We start from the raw sequence: 19,343 nt of genomic DNA on the forward strand, positions 1-19,343 counted from the left end.
CCACCACACCTCCTGCCCACCCGACATGGACTTTTCGCCCCCTTAACTTACGTTGTTGTACCGCCGCATTTTCCCCTGATGCCGCCAGGCGGAAATACAAAAACAGGGCAACCGGCTGCACATCATGCCAATGTGAAAGGACGGCTTCTTCTGTCATTGTCTGACGCCGGAAGTCACTACCCAAGTGTTGATATTCGATGACAGACTGGGTTGTCCTCTCTGTTGTCGTGCAAATTCAGAATTGCATAGATGTTGATATTTTACATATCATTTTGTCATATGGGTTGGCTATTTTGTTATTTTACTATGCTGATTTATTCTGTACATCTATGGCACATCTTTCCATCCTGAGACAGGGATCCTTCCTCAGCTGCTCTTCCTGAGGTTTTTATATATCCGCTGCAAGGGTCAGAGGACAGAAGGTGACATATGCTGTACAGATTGTAAAGCCCCCCTGAGGCAAATTGTGATTTGTGATATTGGGCTATATAAATATGAATCCAGTGTTCCGAAACTGAAATAAGGACGTAGCCTTTGTACATGGGGCGCCTGCAATGCAATTGTGATTGGTGTGTCAACAATTTTGAAGTTTAGTGTTTGCACCTGGAGAAAGGTGGAATGTTTGAGTTTAGGTTGTTAATTATATCGAGAGCATGTGTTTGCTGAATGAACACATAGTGCAATGAATGATTTATCCGGTCACTTTTGGTCCAAGGTTTTGCAGAAGTGTGTTTATAGTTTTGGAAAATAGCTCTGTCTTTTGGTTGATGGTGTCGTGGTTTGGGATGTTTAGTTAATAGACCCAGTTATAGTGTGTGAGCAACAAACATAAGAGTGCAACTAAAGAGTACTTGCTATTCTTAAAATAGAATGAAATGACTGCCATTACAAAATTAAAGCAGCTGTAGCATAATTAGTTGGCAAAGTAAAAACTTTCTAGAAAGGTGAACTTTTTATACACTTTGGAAAGTTTTTTTTAGATATTAATCATACATTTAGTCAGTACTGTAGTGAATGTACAGAACAGATGCTAATATAGTGTAACCAAAATCTATATGATGTCAATCGATGCTTAAAAGTCGACATTATCTGCCTCTTCTCCTTTGTGATTGGTTTAATGAAAGTAAATTATGAGATACACTACTTTACCCGGTTTCACCTCAGGAGAGTACCTCATTAAAGAGTAACTGTTAATTATATAAGTATATTCAGTGTATTTATGTGTGTGCCTGTATGTCTGTGTGCCTGTACATATGCCCGTCCCGTGGGATCCTGGCCTCGGCACAAACAGCTCTTATCTCCTGCGATCGAGTCTGACGCTCCAAAGCTGCTGCCATCAGCCACAAACTCATTAATTACTCTTTAGTATCAAGCTGTAATTAGAGACACCAATCAGGCCCCCGCTCTGCCCCCCACTCCCCACCCAACCCCCCAGTCCCCATTAGCACTCCACACCGTACCCTGTGTGCTAGCGAGCTAAGCTAGTTGCTGCACAGTATAGCACAATGCTGAGATGATCCCCCATGTGTGAGATTAGGCCACGTGCGGTTAGATAGGAGAGGGGGTGGGGGAGGGATGGAGGAGGCAGGCTGGATGTGTGTTGGGAGGAAATAAAGGAGGAAGAGAGGTGGGGAAGACAGAGGTAGCGAGGTGAGGGCGGGGAGGAATACATGAAGGAGGTGAGGCGATGTCGGTGCTCAAGAGGAGCATTAATTTGACATTAATTGTGTCATCGCCGCTTTAGGTCACCACCTCCCCTTCCCCCCCGCAAACACACATACACACACCTCTCCTCCTCTCCCACTCCTGATGAGTGGATCATTGGCGGATGAGAAGAGAAAAGGTCTGATTAGATCTGTCTTGACTGTCTGCACTGGAAGAGGGTGAAACGGGGACAAGAGGGAAGAGGTGGAGGAGGGTGGGGGCTCGGAGTCATTAAGGACAGTGATTGGTTTAATAACGCGCGAAGGAGAGCGATAGAGGATAGGAGGATTTCCTGGTAGGTCATTTTCTTTTAATCAGGAGAAGCTCAGTACCCCTGGACACCCAAGGGACGATAGACTTGATTATGTAATCTGTTTTATTTTGGGGATTTGGATAATGTTATGGAGATTTTTTTTGAGAAATAATTAACGACATGGGCTTTGAGAAAAGCTTTGAGTCAAAATTTACAGTTTCCCTCGTTCCCTGTTTTTAGTCTTCTTACGTACAAACTTAGCTGAGTTATAATGTAAATATTCTGCCCTCCTTATGCACATGGGCGCACGGATATAAAACAAACACTTTTCCAAAGGTTTAAGATAAGGACTCGGCCTGTGGAGTTTTCTGTGGCAGCAGTTGCGAAACTGTGACAGTATTAGATTCAAATTCGATAGTGATGATATTGATTACATATCAGAGAAGGAGATTCCATAAAAAACAGTTAAGTGGGATTTATACTTCTGCGTCAAATCGGTGCTATATCTACAGCGTAGGCTCTGCATCAACAAAGAGCCTAAGCCGTAGCCTGATGTGCACCTCTCCAGAAATGTAACTACAAAAAATAGCATTTTAAGTCTTTAGTTTGTTTACTCTGGCCCTCTATAAAATGCCATAGGCTTATGCTAATAACGTTAGCATGTCGTATTTGTGGGGAAAATGTGTCAAGCAAAAGACAAATGCTTTGTCTATGAATCCTGTGAGTTATAGTGAAGCCAATTTGTGTACTTGTGTTTGAGATTGTCACTAGGAAACCATGTTTAATGTGTGTTTTGGGAGTGTGTTGAATCAGCTCATCTTACAGTACTTCGCATTTTAACATGGGTGTCTGTGGGGTCAACCCAGTCGTTGAAATCCAGTCCTTCGGCAGTGACTTCCAGTGTCAGACACTGATGGAAAAAGCTGTCCTTTAATGTTGGCATGATACATGGTCGATTGCTGTGGTAGTTAAACGGCGACCGGCGGCATCAGGGGGAAACATGGCAGGTCAAGAACGAAAGTTAAGGCAGCAAAAGTCTGATTACGGTGGGCTGGAGGGGTGGTCAGAGACACGCAAATATAGTGAGGCGAAACATCAAACGAGAGTGAATTTTGGCTTGACTTTTACTTTCACTTTCACTGTAACAAACAGTAGGCTAACATACAATCCTGAATAGTAGGCTGTACCTTTAGAAATATGAAGTAATGGGATGTGGCTGACAATATCTGACCTGACACTTGATCACAGTGTTGTTTAATATTAATGTCAACTAGAAAGATTTCGTTTTATTCAACAAAAATACACATTGGAAAATGTTGTGGCACAAACGTTATTAAATAGGCCTTACGTTGGGTAGGTTAGCATTAGCATTGAATTTGTTCTCAACTGGAGGGTTGCCGGTTCTTTCTTGACTGTTGCAAGTGACTCAGGAACATGTCAGGTTTGTAAAGAAAAAATGAATAATTTTGGAGTACAGTGAATTTCTGGCACAGAGCTTTTATTTTGAAGTACCATTTCCTACTGTAGAGTGGGGGATAAATGGACAGCTACTTGACAGAGACAGCAATCTAGCCCGATGACATGGCCAAATGCAAGTGTGATGCTGAATGTATTAAACTGTGTGGACCTTGAACTAATGACTAAGAGAAATCTGGACCCCATGGCTGGACCAGTTGGGAACCACTGAGCTATTGAATTTAGATTAAGTCAATACTAATGACTCTGAAATGCACATACTACACACTAGCTAGTTGTTACCAAGAGCATATAATGAACTTTGCAAACAAAGTAACTGACGGATGGAGAAATAGTTGGTGCAACCGAATCCTAAAGCAGATTTCATGAGGTTATATGGCTTTACAGTATATCTCAGCAACTGAAACTAACTGTTGGGCATCTCTCTGACTGATTTTTGTGTACTTGCTATCGATCACTGAACAGAGAGCCCATCCATCCCCCACAACACCCCTGCAGAGGTTAGTCAGAGCTGATAGGGACCCTGAAGCGTGTAGGGATTCATTGTCTTGTTCAGGGACACTTCAGCAAGGTGGAGGCTTGGGTCTTGAACATTTGCCTTCTGGTTTGAAGCTGGTTTCCCAGCTCTCCAGGCCATGAAGACTTGGACAAGCTGTGTCCACAATTCATTTTTCAGCGTGCATCATGGCTGGATTGAGTAACTGTAGCTGAAAGGCTTCTTATACAAGCAAAGTATGTTAAGAAAAATCTCATTGCACTGGCAAATACAAATTTAGAAAAGTCACAAGATCCTGTGTGAGAACGATTAGATCTCATTTGTTTCTTATTAAAGATAAATACTGTTATCAAGCACCATATGCACCAGATTATTAGACTTGTTTCATGATAACTGGCCTTGATTTATCTCAGTAAGCTACTCAATCTATTTTTCAGCTTGAGCTGACAAGAAATAGTTGATTGCATGGTTGATGCACTGATATCCCAAAACATCTATTATGAGGAAGCTAAATGGTGAGATGTTGCTAAGGCTCAAGGATAAAGAAAAGAGTAGCCTCACTACCAAAAAAACACAAGACTGAAAACTCCAATCGCTCCCAAATAGATTGACAGGTCTTTTAATACAGGCTCCAACACAAGACAACAACTGAATCCACGTTATTAATGTTTGCTGATGCTGTTAAGGTTTGTTTACATCAATGTGAGGAAAATTCAAGCCGTGTGAAGCGATGCAAAGACCTCTCTGTGGTGTCGTTTATAGAGCCTTAAAACTAAATTGTGCAATCTTTCATGATTTGTCTGACTAACTGGCACAAAAGCTACTAAAATAACATTTTTATATTGTACCACGGTGTTAATTTAATGCTTTTTTAGTCATTTAGTGAAAGAGCGAGAGACACAGTAACATATCATTTGCTGCGCTCAAAGACATGGTTTTATCTGTCCGTGAGGCCAGTTTGAACGCGCTGTTGTCTTACTGTTGTACCGGTCTCTGTGCACCAGTCCCACAGCATTTAACTCTGCTTTCAGCGGAGAATTCTCAGAGGCCTTCCTGACAACCTCCTCTAACACTACCTCCGAGCCTCGCCTCAACCCCAAGAAGGTTGTTCGCCCTTTTAACACCTCTTCTTTGACTGTATTCTTGATAGTGTTGCTGCTTTTGAGAGCACAAAACATAAAGAAATGCTGTGATTGCACAATGCAATTATGAGTAACCACTTTCTTTTACAGTTTGCCAAAATCTCCACAGACATCACTATCTCGGGATCATAATCTGTAATGCACTGCTGTTGGGCATTTGCTGTCCTTTCCTGAGAGAACTGTCATATTTTTCATTCTAGCTGAACCCTCAATGGCTCATGCCTTCGTTAAGAAAACCCTTGATCCTGTGAACTGCGCCTGTCTCTTAAGTGCTTTTACAGTACTTAAGGATCAGGCCAAATGATATCTTTAGATATAATCTTAGAAATACAAGAGCACGAAGACCGCTCTTGTCCTCAGTTTACCAGCAGATACAGTGCTCCATTTTCATTTAAATATCTGAGACCTTCAACTGTCCTCATTCTTCCGTCTGGAGCAGATCATGATGTTGCTTCAACTCATTGGTATTGGCTTTAAGGATACAATATAATCCCTAAATTCAACAGCTCAGCCTGCAGCAACCCTCTCCTGGTGGTCCTTTGGTGTGCTCTCTGAGCTCTTCTCCCATGTGGAGCCAATTTGGAGGACCATCATTGGAATCACTTGGCATCCTCAGGACACCACAGTATGTTAAAGTAAAAGGATGCAACCTGACTTTTTTCCACTACAAAATATTTCCACAAATAACCCTTTTTATCCTCAACTGATCTGTGAAAATCCGCCATGTATCAATCCCTCTTTGTTCCAATAACCTTAACTCTGTGTGTTCCTTAATCAATTTAAAATCAAGATCATGTTGCACCAACCGTGGTGCCTTTAGATAAATCTTATCTTTAGGACTGATTTTAAAGGAATAGTACGTGTGATTTACGGGGCTTTAGTGGCATCTAGCAGTGAGGAATGCATTTCGCAACCAGTTGAAATTCTCACTGTTAGAATTCCTTAAGTGTTCATTGTTCAGGAGTTTTTTTTACCAGGAGCTAAATTATCCGCAGAGGTCTCTTGTTCTCCAAAACAAACAGACCTGGTGATTTAAACTGGTAAAAACACTGAATAAAGCATAAACCCGATCTCACTCTGAAGTCGTCAAAATCTGGCGCTTAGGCAGTGACTTGCGGTGTCAGACACCAACCAAAAAAGCTGTCCTTTAACGTCGGCGTGATACAGGCCGGTTCCCATTATAGTTTAGCGGCGCACAGTGGCGTGAGGGGAAAACGCAGTGGAACAAGAACAAAAGTTAAAGCAGTGAAACTCCAAGTGGGGTAGGTAGGAGGGTGGTGGATGGGTCCAACAAACACTAACTTTCACCCGGGAGAGTGGTGTTCATGCCCTGTACGATTATAAAGCCAAACTAAACCAAACCTAACCCCCTTCTTTTGTTGCCTAAACCCAACCATGTGTGTTTGTGCATTTATTTTGAAAGAGACTGTATGTAAACGTTAAATTTCCTGTGAAAACAGAAGTGTATTTTGAAAGAAGACAATGCATGTAACAGGCAGAACTTGACACAGTGTCCCAGAACATCAACCAGCGCACTCAGGGTACCTTTCACATCGTATCTGGACGTGGAAAGTCCATGAACAAACGTCGATATGTGTCGAGGTTGGAGTTAGAACGTGCTGTACAAATCAGTGCTTGACATGGGGTGCTCATCCAGCACCTGCTAATGTGTGCTTACCTTATTTATGATCCAGACATTCAGGAGATTTTTACCCTGAGCCGAGCTGTCCGCAGAGGTCTCCTCCTCTTCAAAATCAATGGACCAGGTAATTTAAATCAGCAGTTTCACATTACAAATCAGTGTTTCTCAGATGCTATTGGGCATGTCAGAGATGGGCTAGCCCAGCACCTGCTAGTTTTTTCTCTTATAACTTAAGATCCAGGCACTCAGGAGGTTTTACTTGGAGCTGAATCATCAGCAGAGTTCTTTTTCTCTCCAAAACAAACAAACCTGATGATTTAAACTGGTAACAACACTGAATAAAGCAGTTTGTGTTTTTCTAACACGTTTCTTCCAGAGGGGCTGCGAACTATTGTGGCCGAAATGCAAAAACGTGAATTACCCTGTCTAGAGCCAGTATTTGGTTTGTCCATTCAGGGCTACTGTAGAAACATGGCACAGCAACGTGGCAACCTCCACAGACAACGGCCTGCTCCATATGTAGATATAGACAGCTCATTCTAAGGTAACAAAAATACAACGATTCTTATTTTCAGGTGATTATACACTAAAGAAAACATGCTTATCATATTATATTCCATTTCTGCCAGTATATCTCTTTAAATCCTACACACTGAACTTTTGAGGCTTTAATCGTGTATTTTAATCCACATAGATCACAGAAATGTGCATGTGGAGTTTAGTTAGATTTTAAAAGTACAGCTGACAGACTAGATCACGATGATGTAGTGTTATTGGCAATATGGTGATCACTATTTTTTTTTTTTTTACAGTGACTGCAGTGGCTGAGAAAAGGTGCCATTGTGGAGGCATTACATCAGACTCCACCCTTCCATATTGGTGTATTAATCATTTCTATGAACAATTGAACTTTGGAGATATAGCAGTTTTTCACTTTGCAGCGTGACCGGAAAAGGAGAACTGCTGAATCCTCATAAGCACTCAAGGACATCAGTACCCTGGAGCCTTGCCTGGGTGGGTCTGTCTGTTAGCAGTTAGCGGTGTCCCCAGCCAGCCTTTAGCTCCAAGGGCGGTCTCTACAGCGATATCAGTGGGCCAAGTAAGGAAGGACCTGCTCCCAGATGCTTGAGTGGATGAATAATGACACTGTAACACAGCTTCTCTCTGGCTCTCTCTCTCTGATAATGAGGAACAGAAGAGCAGACCCTCCCCGAGGCACAGCACCTGGACTGGACTGCCTTCCTGTCTACCTCAGCCTCTGTCTCTCTCTCAGGAGATGGGCAGGGAAGAGTGAGACTTTGGCTGTACGCCAGGCTCTCGGTTACACTCAATCACACTCCGTTTGGTCTAATTGTGAAATTATAAAACATCGTATAAAGTTAGCGGACCATGTTTGAGCTCATCAGACGCCTGAAAGTGTTGTTTTTGTTTCAGGCATCTTTAGCAAATAATATATGCTGCCTGGGTTCCTCCCTCAACACCTATACATTTCTCTTTCCCTCTACTTCTCACTCCTTTCCCTGCAGAGAAGCTTTGCCAAGTGGAGTCAATTAAAACGGTACATCTAAGTGAGAAATGTCTGTTTGAGTGTGCGTCTCAGTGCGTATGGTTTCATAACCTCGCTGTGTGCTTCTTTGTGTAATAGTGTGAATTTGTGGTATTTTCAAATGTATGTGTGTGAATGTGTGTTGTGTGTGTGTGTGTGCAAAATGTCTGAGTAAGTGTAGAGGTGGAGGCTCCCCTGGGGTCTGGCAGTATGGCGCTGTAGTGCTGCACACTCCTCCAATGGGACCGGGACAGCTGTGGCCAACCTATACCGCTTCATGGGCCATAACAAGACTTATGACACACACACCTGCACACACACATGTACACACCTATTACTCCAATGCTGCCGACTCTGTCTGGCTGTCTGTCCTTGTTTTGTCTGTCAGGAACTCTCTCTTTTTCTTTCTCACACACACACACACACACACACAGAAATAACAAAATAAATTCACCCTATTTCTCTCTTTCTTTCTCATGCAGCCTCTTGCACAAGTGATGCTTCCCGACATATGTGAAGGTGCATTTTTTTTCCCATTTTTCATTCATACAGCCCACTCTTCCTGCCGCCCACTCAGCGACTTGGTGTCCTGGTCAAACACGACTGCCAAGAGGGGTTGTCTGCATGTGCCAAAGGATTTATGTATTAAAAATGAAACAGACTACACAATGAAGAAATAAATTACCAAGCAGCCCACATTCATTCATCTTGTCAGCTACTGTATACGAGCGCATGAGAGAAATAGCACCTGACAAGCACAAGTAAGCTCAGGAGAATCCACTTCAGACTCTCTGAATTATAAGGAAAAGGTCAATTTGTTGCGTTTTCATGAACAAAAACAAATCTGTCTTCATGGTCAAATTCACAAAAAAAAAAAAAAAAAAAGCACTGACAGAGACTTTCTTTTCATTTCATTTATTTAACAGTCACCAGATGATGAGATACATTCTCTTAAAAAAGAAATAGACAACAAAACTGATATTATTTTTGAGATTTTAAAAACTATTATACAATATTCTTAATATATAGATTTTGTACAAAATAAAAGTCAGTAAAAGGGCAAAGGGAGAAGGACATCTTAAAAAACAGAGAGGAGAAAAAAAGAGGATGGGGGATAGGAGTTGACTCAAACAACTACCACATTGAGGAGTGACAAAGACCAATCTCTTTCATAAATAAATATAGGAAAATTAGACATCATATATAGCTCTCTTTCCAATAGCAGGGCATTGCTAAATGTCTGTAGCATAGGTTATAATGTAACTGCTTTGTGAGGCCCATTTTGCTTAGAAAATTCCACACATTTTCTACACGGAGATTAGCTGGAACGCGACTAAAAGCCCTGAAATAAAGGTATTTACCTCAATTACGGGTCTGATAGTCTGTGCCGTGCTTGACCTTTGGCTGTAACAATAACCCCCACCCCACCCTTACCCCCCATCTTTTCCTTTGTGTGCCGTACTCGGTGCAGACCAAGCGCAGAGAGTCTCCCTCAGGGAACGAGAGAAGAGCGGTCTTCTTTCTCTCGTCTAAAGGCCGGTGAGAAACAAGCTTCAGACTCCCCCACTCACAAACAGAGACAATTGAGCAGAGCAAGTGTGGGTGGGGTGCACGGTATTAGGAAGGTCATACTGGACTACCAACATTTCACCATTGAATTCCATCCTTACACTGTGGGTATTTCAGTGCTGTCCTCGTTGGTCCTTAGAATTTCAACAATACAACAACAACTACAAGACAACAGAATAAACACACGAAAAGTGGATGTGGATGGCTGTGGGGCATTACAACCCTGTCTGACATAGACTCATGCCACTCAGATTGGCTGATTGTTTCTCCTCAAATCGCTCCCTTTGCACCTATTTGAGTATTTGAAGCTCAGGGTATAAGCACTGAAAACATGGCAACAGGGGAATACAAAATACAGAGGATGGAGATGGTTTACAATACGAATACACTACCTGTTTTCAGACACACACACCCAAAGAGTATGGAAACTGAGGCTGATGATTGATCCCACTGCAACAACAGGCTTTTGTTCTATCCTTGTCTCCATCTTTTCCTATTTGTACCCTCTGTGAGCAGGCAAGCGGACAGTGACATTGGCCCTTCTCAGAGCAGGACAGCAGGCAGAGTGACTTGGCGTTAATCACAGTTTTGTCTCGCTTTCTTGGCACATTAAGTCGCGGAGGCGAGCGGCTGCCCGGATGGCCGGGGTGAGAGATGGGAGGACAACGCGTTAGATTCTCAATAATGACGCATCGCTGCCGCATCACTTTGGAGATTAAAAACAAGATGCTGAATTTCAATCAAGCCACATTAATGGCTCGGTGTGAGGAATGGTCACTTTGTCTCCACTGGCAGGCAGAGAGAGGGAGAGAAACTGGCACGAGAAGCCCAGGTGAGACAAGGTGATACGACGTTTTAATTCACCAAATTGCATGCTAGCCAGTAATGATGGAATCCATTTTACGATGTAGTGACAATATTTTCCAACCGGTGACAAAAGGGCACTGACAAAATGTGACATCCAAGATAAAAGTGCGCCAAGGACTAAATGCATGTAGCTTTAAATAACAGGACCGCTGGTTTAAGATAATTAGTTGGATCTGATGAGCATGTGAATTTCATCATTAGTGAAAGGACAGTTCGGATCTTTTGAGGTGGGGTTGCATAAGGTACTTATCCATAGTCAGTGTTTTACCTTCCCACTTTAGGGAAGCATGTAGACTCATTTATACTCCCTTTACGTACGACAGTAGATACATCTGTTTCAAACGTTACTGCCCTCATACTTCCATGCGTCGTTTATGATGGTATAAAGACAGCCAAGATGGCAGAGTCAAAAATTTCACACAACAACAAATGAGGCAATGGTGGAGGAGGTTGTAATAATTGTGCCTTTAAACTGAGGCAACGTTGTTCGGTTCCGCCGTTATTCAAATTTCTTCATTGTCGTATCTTGCTTGATCTACGCTACCCTGCCTCCATAATCTCTGGTGGTACTGCATTTCGTCCGTATCTGTAAGCTTTCAAAAAACGTGCACAAAGACAGACGAACTGAAGTCAGAGTACGGACAGAAGGCTCTGTCTGTCTCCATATCTAACACTGAGCGTACATGAGTCCTTACATGGAAGCTAAGCAATGAACTGCTGTGGAGGAGTCAGCAACCTCGGGCACCACATGTACCAAAGCTACGCCCAACCTGTGGCCCTTTGCTGCATGTCCCCTCTCTCTTTCCCTTTCACCCTGAGGCTGCCTATCAAATAAAGGCCTCAAAAAAACAATGTAAGTGAACAACATGCTAAAAATATTTTCACTATTTTACCCTTTCGTCAGATGACTTCCAACGAGAAACTGAAGCTCTCGTTGAACATCATTGAACACAGGAGCTTCTGGTCTGCTGCTGCCTTGGCCTGTTAGTTTGTTTTTGCTATTGTGTGACTTTGGCTTTTAAAAAGGTTAGTTTAGATTCATCAAAGTCACACAATAACACAAACTTAACTAACCGACTGATCAGCAGCTCCCTTGTTCAGTGAGCAAAAATTACTGTTTTTTTTTAGTGGAGTCTGGTGGCTTTGCCAAGCGCGTAGACTGAGGCAAATAACGACTTCCCCATCTGTGTGGACTGTCTGACAGAAAGGTAAAGCAGTAACAATACCCTCAATATAGTGTACACTTAAACTATTGTAGATATTTTTAGGTAGCTAAAATACGTTATGCTGCTGCCCCCCTCCATAGCAGTACATTGCTTAGCTTCCGTGCCATCTGCTGTGGGTAATACACTGACTAAGGATAAGTACCTCATACAGCCCGACTTCAATAAATCCAAACTATCCCTTTAAAGTGGTAAATTGGTTTTAGATCAGATCTCTATGTAAATATACTATATTTACATTAAAACCAGTGTCAAATCAGGGTTAAATTTAACAATTTTGAATAATTCACTTTTTCAAAAAATGGTAAGGTGAGTGATAAGAAACAGGCAATGTCTAAGCTTCTGAGCTAACGCTGAACTTAAAAAACCAATCATCTAATCACATAGCAACTAAGGACTTAATGCAAAAAAAGTCCCCACCACTGACAATGACAGCATATTAGAAAAGAAGTCCAATTTTATTTCAATGCCAAGATGTGACACTTTATCAACGAAGCTTGTAATTTCCTCATTTGTTGCTGTCAAATACCGCAGTCACCTTACAAAATATGCCAAGTTCTGTCTGAGCTGCTCTGTGAACGCCTGGCACTGCGAGATGTGACCCACTTGCAATAAAGTGCATTGAGAGTTCAGTTCTCATGGTAGATGAGAAGCGATGTTGGGCGAACACAGCTGAGAGATTGTCATCACAGTATAGCTGATATGAAGAAAAACCTAATGTGACATGAACTAGATCTCTCGGGGAGGGAAGGGAAATCAAAAGAGGAGAGGGTGACAGAAGAATTGTCAAGACAACAAAGCGAGACGAGAGTGTTGGTCCTATAGTCTCTGTGTCAAGTCAGGAATGTCACAGTTGAGCACAGTGCTTCATGGGTAGGGTAGTTCTTTTAGTTCAGAGGACAGGATGTGTTGTCCTTGACTTCAGCCAGGCACCCAGCTCTGGTTGCTGTGGGCTTGCTGTGGACCAGTCAGACCACTCATTCCCATCCCCATGCCCATGGTCACACCCATGCCCATACCCATGCCAATGCCCACCCCTTGCGCTAGGGAGCAGTCAAAGTTAAAGTCCATCTCCTCCCCAGAGTCCATAATGTCATGGAGGAGGATGGACTCCACATCGCAGTCCAAGCTACCGTGGAACATGTCAATGTCCAGGTCAGCTGGTAGTCTCTCGGGGAGGTGAGGTTGGTGATAGCCATGGTAGTTGCTCCCAACACTACCATTCCCCATCCCCTGGCCATGGTGATATGGTCCGTTAGTCATGCCTTGGTGTTGTGGGTCTGGGTAATGGTTGTGACGGGGGTGCGGGGCAGTGGCCACATGGCAGGAGTCCTGGGGCATGCCAAGCATGCCTGCTGGGTTTGGGGGGAGGGTGGTGGAGGCAGGGAGGTGGGCATGTGATGGGGGGCTGTACAGGTAAGGAGCTTTGTGGTTGTAGGTTTGCAACTGATTGCTGTTGCCACGTGGGATGAGGGCCACAGCCCGGGGCGGTGTGTGGTTATGGCTCTGGCTGAGGTTGTGACCGTTGTGAGCGAGGCTGTGAGGTGAGTTGTGGTTGTGGTTGGTGACATTGTTGTGATTATGACTACTAGTATGGCTGTGAGTTCTGTTATGGCTATGAGCTGAGCTGTGACTATGAGGTCCATTGTGGCTGTGGCCATTGTGGTGGCCAGGGTGGTGGCTGTGATGGTTGGAGCCCACTCCATTACTAGCTTGAGCCATCATAGGGTGGCTTTCCCTCTCCTGTCCCAGCATCATGTCCTTGGAACAGTATTGCTGCCTAGCTGGACCACCTGTTAGCAGACTCTGCAGGGCGTTGGTGCTGGAGTATGCCCGCATGGTTCCAGAGAAACTTGCTGGCTTGTTCTCCTGAATGGTCTGCATGGGTGAGTGGTGGCGCAGCATCCCCATGCCTGTAGCACCATAGACGCCTGCACCGTAGGGGCTCTGTCCCTTCACTCCAGAGTTGTAGTGGTAGACAGGGGTTTGGTGCTTATGTCTGCCAACAGCTGGATGCTGCTGGTGTTGCTGCTGTGATGGGTGATGGTGATGATAACTATCCTCCATCAGCTGTTCATCCAGGCTGATTGCACCTGTCAGGTTGGCCAGCTGAGGCAGCTGCTCAAGGGGAGGACAGCGATTCCCTGCCCCCATGGACGGAGAGCGGGCACTGGTCGGTGAGGGGTAGAGGTGGGGGGAGGTGGAACAGGACAGACCGCCCTCCTCTGGTTCTTCAGGCTCTCCCTCTGCAAGGATGGGTGACAGACGCCCACTGAGTGTGGAGGCTGAAGAACTCGCCCTGGAATGGAGATCTGTCCAAGCATCAAACTCTCCATCTGTCCCAGTTGCAGCTCCAGCTCCGGGGAGGCCTTTCCGTGGTGGGCTGCTGTGGTCGGGGGAGCCTTGGAGCCCAACAACAACAGCCCCTGCTCCTATCCCAGGACGGCCAACCCTCTTTCCTCTGACGCGGCCTTTGCTTTTAAGGTATTTGGTGCTGTTGTCCATGGAGACTGCTCGCCGGCGGGGAGCCTTGCCCATCTTGCCTCCATCTGGGTTCAGCATCCACCAAGAACTCTTCCCTGTTCCCTCATTCTGCACCCTGATAAAACGTGTGTGGAGGGATAGGTTGTGTCGGATGGAGTTCTGCAGAGAGATAACAGAGAGGCACACAGTGAGAGAGAGAGATCAAATTAAACCGTAATACATCACATCACTTATCATTTGTACACAAACTGCTTTTCTGAGGTGAACGATTTAAATGAGTGAAATTTGCATGAGATTCATATAAAATGTACAAGAGGAAAATAAGGTTTTCTGACATCAAACGTTAAAATCAGCAATGCAGACAAACCCACTTATAAATCATTCAGCCTATACATGCTCAGTCATAGAAAAAAATGCCAAATTATCAGGTCGCTTCCACATCTCTTATGAGATAAACAAGACACACACACAGAAGTTGATGCGCAGCCCCCTGTGCAATCAGTGTCAACCAAATTCAGAAAATTGAGAGCACGTTCAAAAACACAAACATGTTCAAAGGACAGCTACAGCTGGCACGGAGTACGACCTTGTCAGCCTCAACCAACCTGAGACGACCTGAGACTTGGGCTTGAGACACACTCCTTATGTGTGTCAATCCTCCCACTTTCATTTCCATCAATCCATCTGTCCTCCTCTACTTTTCCTTTCACCCGGGCTGATGTAAGCTGCTGTGGTTGGGCGTACTGTATGTTTGAAGTCGGTGCCAGTCTGGCTTAGTGCCAGCCCTGTCTCTTTCGCTCTCATAGCTTGAATGGGGGGATGTATCGCAAGACTGAGCCGGGAGCAAGGCAGGCTAATGGATGTATCCCACCCTCCGACATCTACCTTCACTGCCTATCTCTCTTTCCCTCCCTTGTTCTGTCTTCATCACGATGCCTCTTCCTCTTTTGTCACTGAGTAATACATACTTTGTATTTTTCTTATTTCACACACTTCTGTGCACACAACAGACATTTTCCACTTCTGCTTTCAATCTCTGTGCCTTCAATTATACAGTGTGTCACCAATTACTTTCCCATTATCCTCCACACCCGCATGTACAGTCACTGACTCAGTAATTCATAGGATATAGTTTTTTTTAGGTATCATTTACATCTCAAGGGTTGTTGAATGCTGAAGGTTCCTGGTGTGCAACAGAGTCTGTCGTCGCAATTCGGCTCTTTGTTGTGCGTGAGGCATTTTGACGCTCATGGAGGAAAATATCAAATCAAAAGCACCTCCTGTGGTTTAGGAATATACTGGGACAATAGATTGTTTCAGATTGAGGGGTACTCACACTTCCACCATCTCCATTATGTTGCGGATTATTTGTATTCACGCTGAATTGCACGGCAGGGAAACAAATAAATCAAATTGCTGCGGAGAACACAGAAATGGGAGGCGAACTGAATTCAGGTGATCTGTGAATGCCTCCTTGGGTTATCTCGCTGTGACACCTCCGGCATTGGGTAACCATGGCAACCGGGTAAACGTGCAACGGCAGAACTATATCATATTGTGGTGAGAGTCAAGAGAGTGAGAGAGAGAGAGAGAGAGAAAGAGAGAGATAGGGAGAGTGGGGGATGGGGGAAAAGGATGCAAGAGGAGGCGGTTGTTTGATGCTGCTGCTCCAACACTAAACAGCCTTTCATCTCGGCAGTGCAGGTCCGCAGGGGATGCCCGCTCCCTGCTTCTGACGGCTTCTCTACGTGCCGCGCCAACTCCCTGTCTCACCCTGGCTGGATCATCAACCTATCATACCACTTCAAATCATCCCCATCAAGTCCTGTGCATGCCTGAATTAAAACATATGTAAGCTTTCATGCCATTCCACCACGGCCGGTTGTAAATGGGGCATCTTTCAGAGAGCTGAACCACTTCATGCTGCAACTCTGTGTGACCTGTCTGATTCAAATCGCGATTTATCCCTGTATGAGGGAAGAGCAGCCCCATTGAACTTGGAGGGATTTGTCATCATCCCAAACCCTCTTTATCTGATGAATCCACCTGCTAGAGAGATTTGAGAGATTTCGGACGGTGGCCAGCCGTGGCATCATCATCATCATCACTAGCTGCCGGCTTCCTGTCGTGTAGTTTTCCACCACATGTTTTTCTCTGTCATCCTGTTTGTGTGTTTTAGGATCTAAGAATAGCTCAGGTTGCAGGTGGTTCCACTGTGGGTGTGGTTCTGTCCGCCTCCTGTTCCCTCACTCTGAGTCAGGGGCAATTTGGCCAGCCTATGGCCCTCACGCCCCCGAAACAAGCAGTCACTGCTAATCCCCCTCCATCCCCGAGTAATCCCAGACAATCCTGGGCTAATCCCAAGTTGATTCAGGGGCACTCCCAGCTGGGTGTCTCACACAGAGCCGTGCCAGGTCACCACGGACGCAGCGGGCAGCCCGGATATGCTATGATCCAATAGTAATACAGCATAAGGGAAGTTTGAGATGTGTGAAACAGGGACACTATAAACCCCTTATAGGATGTAGTGTTAAACTATTCCTAATGTTTGTGTGTGCGCATTTTAGTAGATTTTTTTGAGGCAGTGATCCGATGTTAACCGCATTTTTTGATGCCTCCATCGAATCAACTACCTTTACTCTGTGTTCTGTCCTTGAGGGTTGGCTTTGCCACATTTTTTACCCCTACGGGTTGAATAGAATAAAATTGAAAACTTTATTATGTATTAAATATTCATAAAATGGAAATTCTCTTTCAGCCCCCTGGCTTGCCGAGGCAGACGGATGAAGCCCACAGAAACATACAATGACAGAGAGGAACACACACATCACACGCCTGGGTCCAGGAAGCTGCTTCCTATTCAAATCATACCCCTTTAATACAATGGGCCTAGTGGAGAGGGCTCTAAATAATGAATGAACCAGTGGCTGGGCTTATGCGGAGAGATGCACTGCCTGGTCCCATAATACTGAAAAGAACAGACAGAGTCATAAGTAGTGGTGTGACTTCTTTGTTTTGTTATCAGGGACATCCACCCTCATTCTCTGTCGACAAACACAACCCAGTCTGGCTGAGAGGGGTTAATTTGGACATAAAGTAAAAGAGGATAAGGGTAAGAGGTTATGGACCAATCAAAGCCAATTAAGGTGAACAAGGTGCTTTCGGCTGCAGGAAACAATCAGCTTGAGTTCAACTCTCATTAAGGCCTAAAAATCCTGATTTAGATATTAAGACAATAGATACCAGGCTGCAGGACGGCCCTCTTTGTCCTTGTCCTTTGTCCTCTTTGAGCAAATCTAACATGGTGATGCTTTTTATCACAACACACAGGTAGAGATGGAAAGATCAAAAATGCAAAAGATCAGGGGTCCCATTTATAAACATTGCGTATGCACAAAACGAGGCCTGAAAGAGGCATACGCCACTTCCCACGTAAAAGTTGTGATCTATAAAAACAGACTTGATGGGAGAAACTTTGACCCGTGCAAACAAACATATTGGCGACTGGAAATTGGCGACACAGATGGTGAGGTGGAAGCCTGATTGTAGAAACTGTCTAATTTTTTTTGGCATGCACCATTTTCAGCTTTTGTCTGTACATATATTTTTAGTATTGCTCTTACACACTGTTTTATAAAAAGACCCCAGTTAGTTCTGAGATTTGGGGATATTTTGTCTCCATGTCTTCTTTCAGACTAGTTAAAAGGAAATGTCCAAAATACACATTTAGGTGTTTATTTAAGTTCAAATTTTCGTTCTGGAAATTTATGCAAAAAGAGCATATTTAATGAGATAATACTCCATTTGCATATTTAAATATGACATTTTAGAAAACCTGCAATACAAAAAATAATTGTCTTAAAGTAAGTAATCAGCTGGGGAAGTTTCATAATTATATGCCAGTTAAAATTACTCTAGTGTCTTATTGTTTGTCTAAACATGTATGGAATTTTCCGATACATATCTTTAAAGGCCAAGTTTTTTCTCGAACTCTGAGCCAAAAGTTTCCAATTCAATAGCGCTTCCATACGCCAGACGTTCAAGTTGTATTCTTATCTATGTTCTGAAGGTTTTTATACCATTTATACACTATTTCTATAACATTTTACTCATAAAAACATGGCAGAAAATTGTTTCTTAATGGCTGTTGACAGTATTTATTGATTTATGGAGAGATAAAAAGAGCTATCCAATTCTTCCTCTTTAAATACCTTTGACAATAATATGACGACAAAATGAAACAAGAATTTTGAATCTGGCTTTACCCAATTTTCATATTTTTGTGTATGTAAAAGTATGCAAATCAGTGCATTTTTTAATTAGATAATTTATATTTTGCATAATTAAACATGCAAATTTGTAATATAAACTGGTAATATCAAAATGTCTTACTGTAGGTCATTGACTGGGGAAGTTTCATAATGGTATCTATTAGTTAAAAATGATAACCTATTCACCTGGAGCATCTCCTCTTACTCAGGCATTGTCATATTTCATATCAAAATATACAATGCTATTCAAAAATATTTAATAAGCCTGGCTTTTTAAGATTGTTTTTTACTAAAAAAGATGTTTAAAAAAAAAGAAAAAGATCAGATTTGTTTAAAGTGATGCCAGTATGATTTAGTACCATTTTAAGAGTTTTAAGCACATTTTAACTTTATCATGAATCATCATTATTTTGGCGGGGATAATCATGACATTAAATTTTCACATCATCTCATGCCTTCACACAGGTGGACTGAGCAGTGAGAGTGTTTTTCACTGGCTCAAAGAAGGAGACAGACACAAATGTCTTATGTAAATCTGGTCCAACAGATTATTGCTCAACATTTGTTGACGAGCAGAAACAGGTTCCTGGAATTCATCAATAATAATCTCTTTGAGAACCTTTCATTTGGCTCTTGGAAATCTTACAATACCAATCAATTGTTCTCGGTT

General features: G+C 43.4%; 1 protein-coding gene across 1 annotated transcript in view; it reads right to left on the reverse strand.

The window, feature by feature from the left end:
- Positions 1-12,699: 12,699 nt before the first annotated feature.
- LOC117266516 (forkhead box protein O6-like) overlaps positions 12,700-19,343 on the reverse strand; it is a 34,596-nt gene continuing 27,952 nt past the window's right edge. Inside the window, exon 2 of the mRNA XM_033641763.2 lies at positions 12,700-14,561. Within this exon, the coding sequence (XP_033497654.1) occupies positions 12,840-14,561 (1,722 nt within the window). The 3' untranslated portion in view covers positions 12,700-12,839. The remainder of the gene's footprint in view (positions 14,562-19,343) is intronic.

Source organism: Epinephelus lanceolatus, chromosome 10 (genome assembly GCF_041903045.1).
Source record: "Epinephelus lanceolatus isolate andai-2023 chromosome 10, ASM4190304v1, whole genome shotgun sequence".
NCBI classification, from domain to species: Eukaryota; Metazoa; Chordata; class Actinopteri; order Perciformes; family Serranidae; genus Epinephelus; species Epinephelus lanceolatus.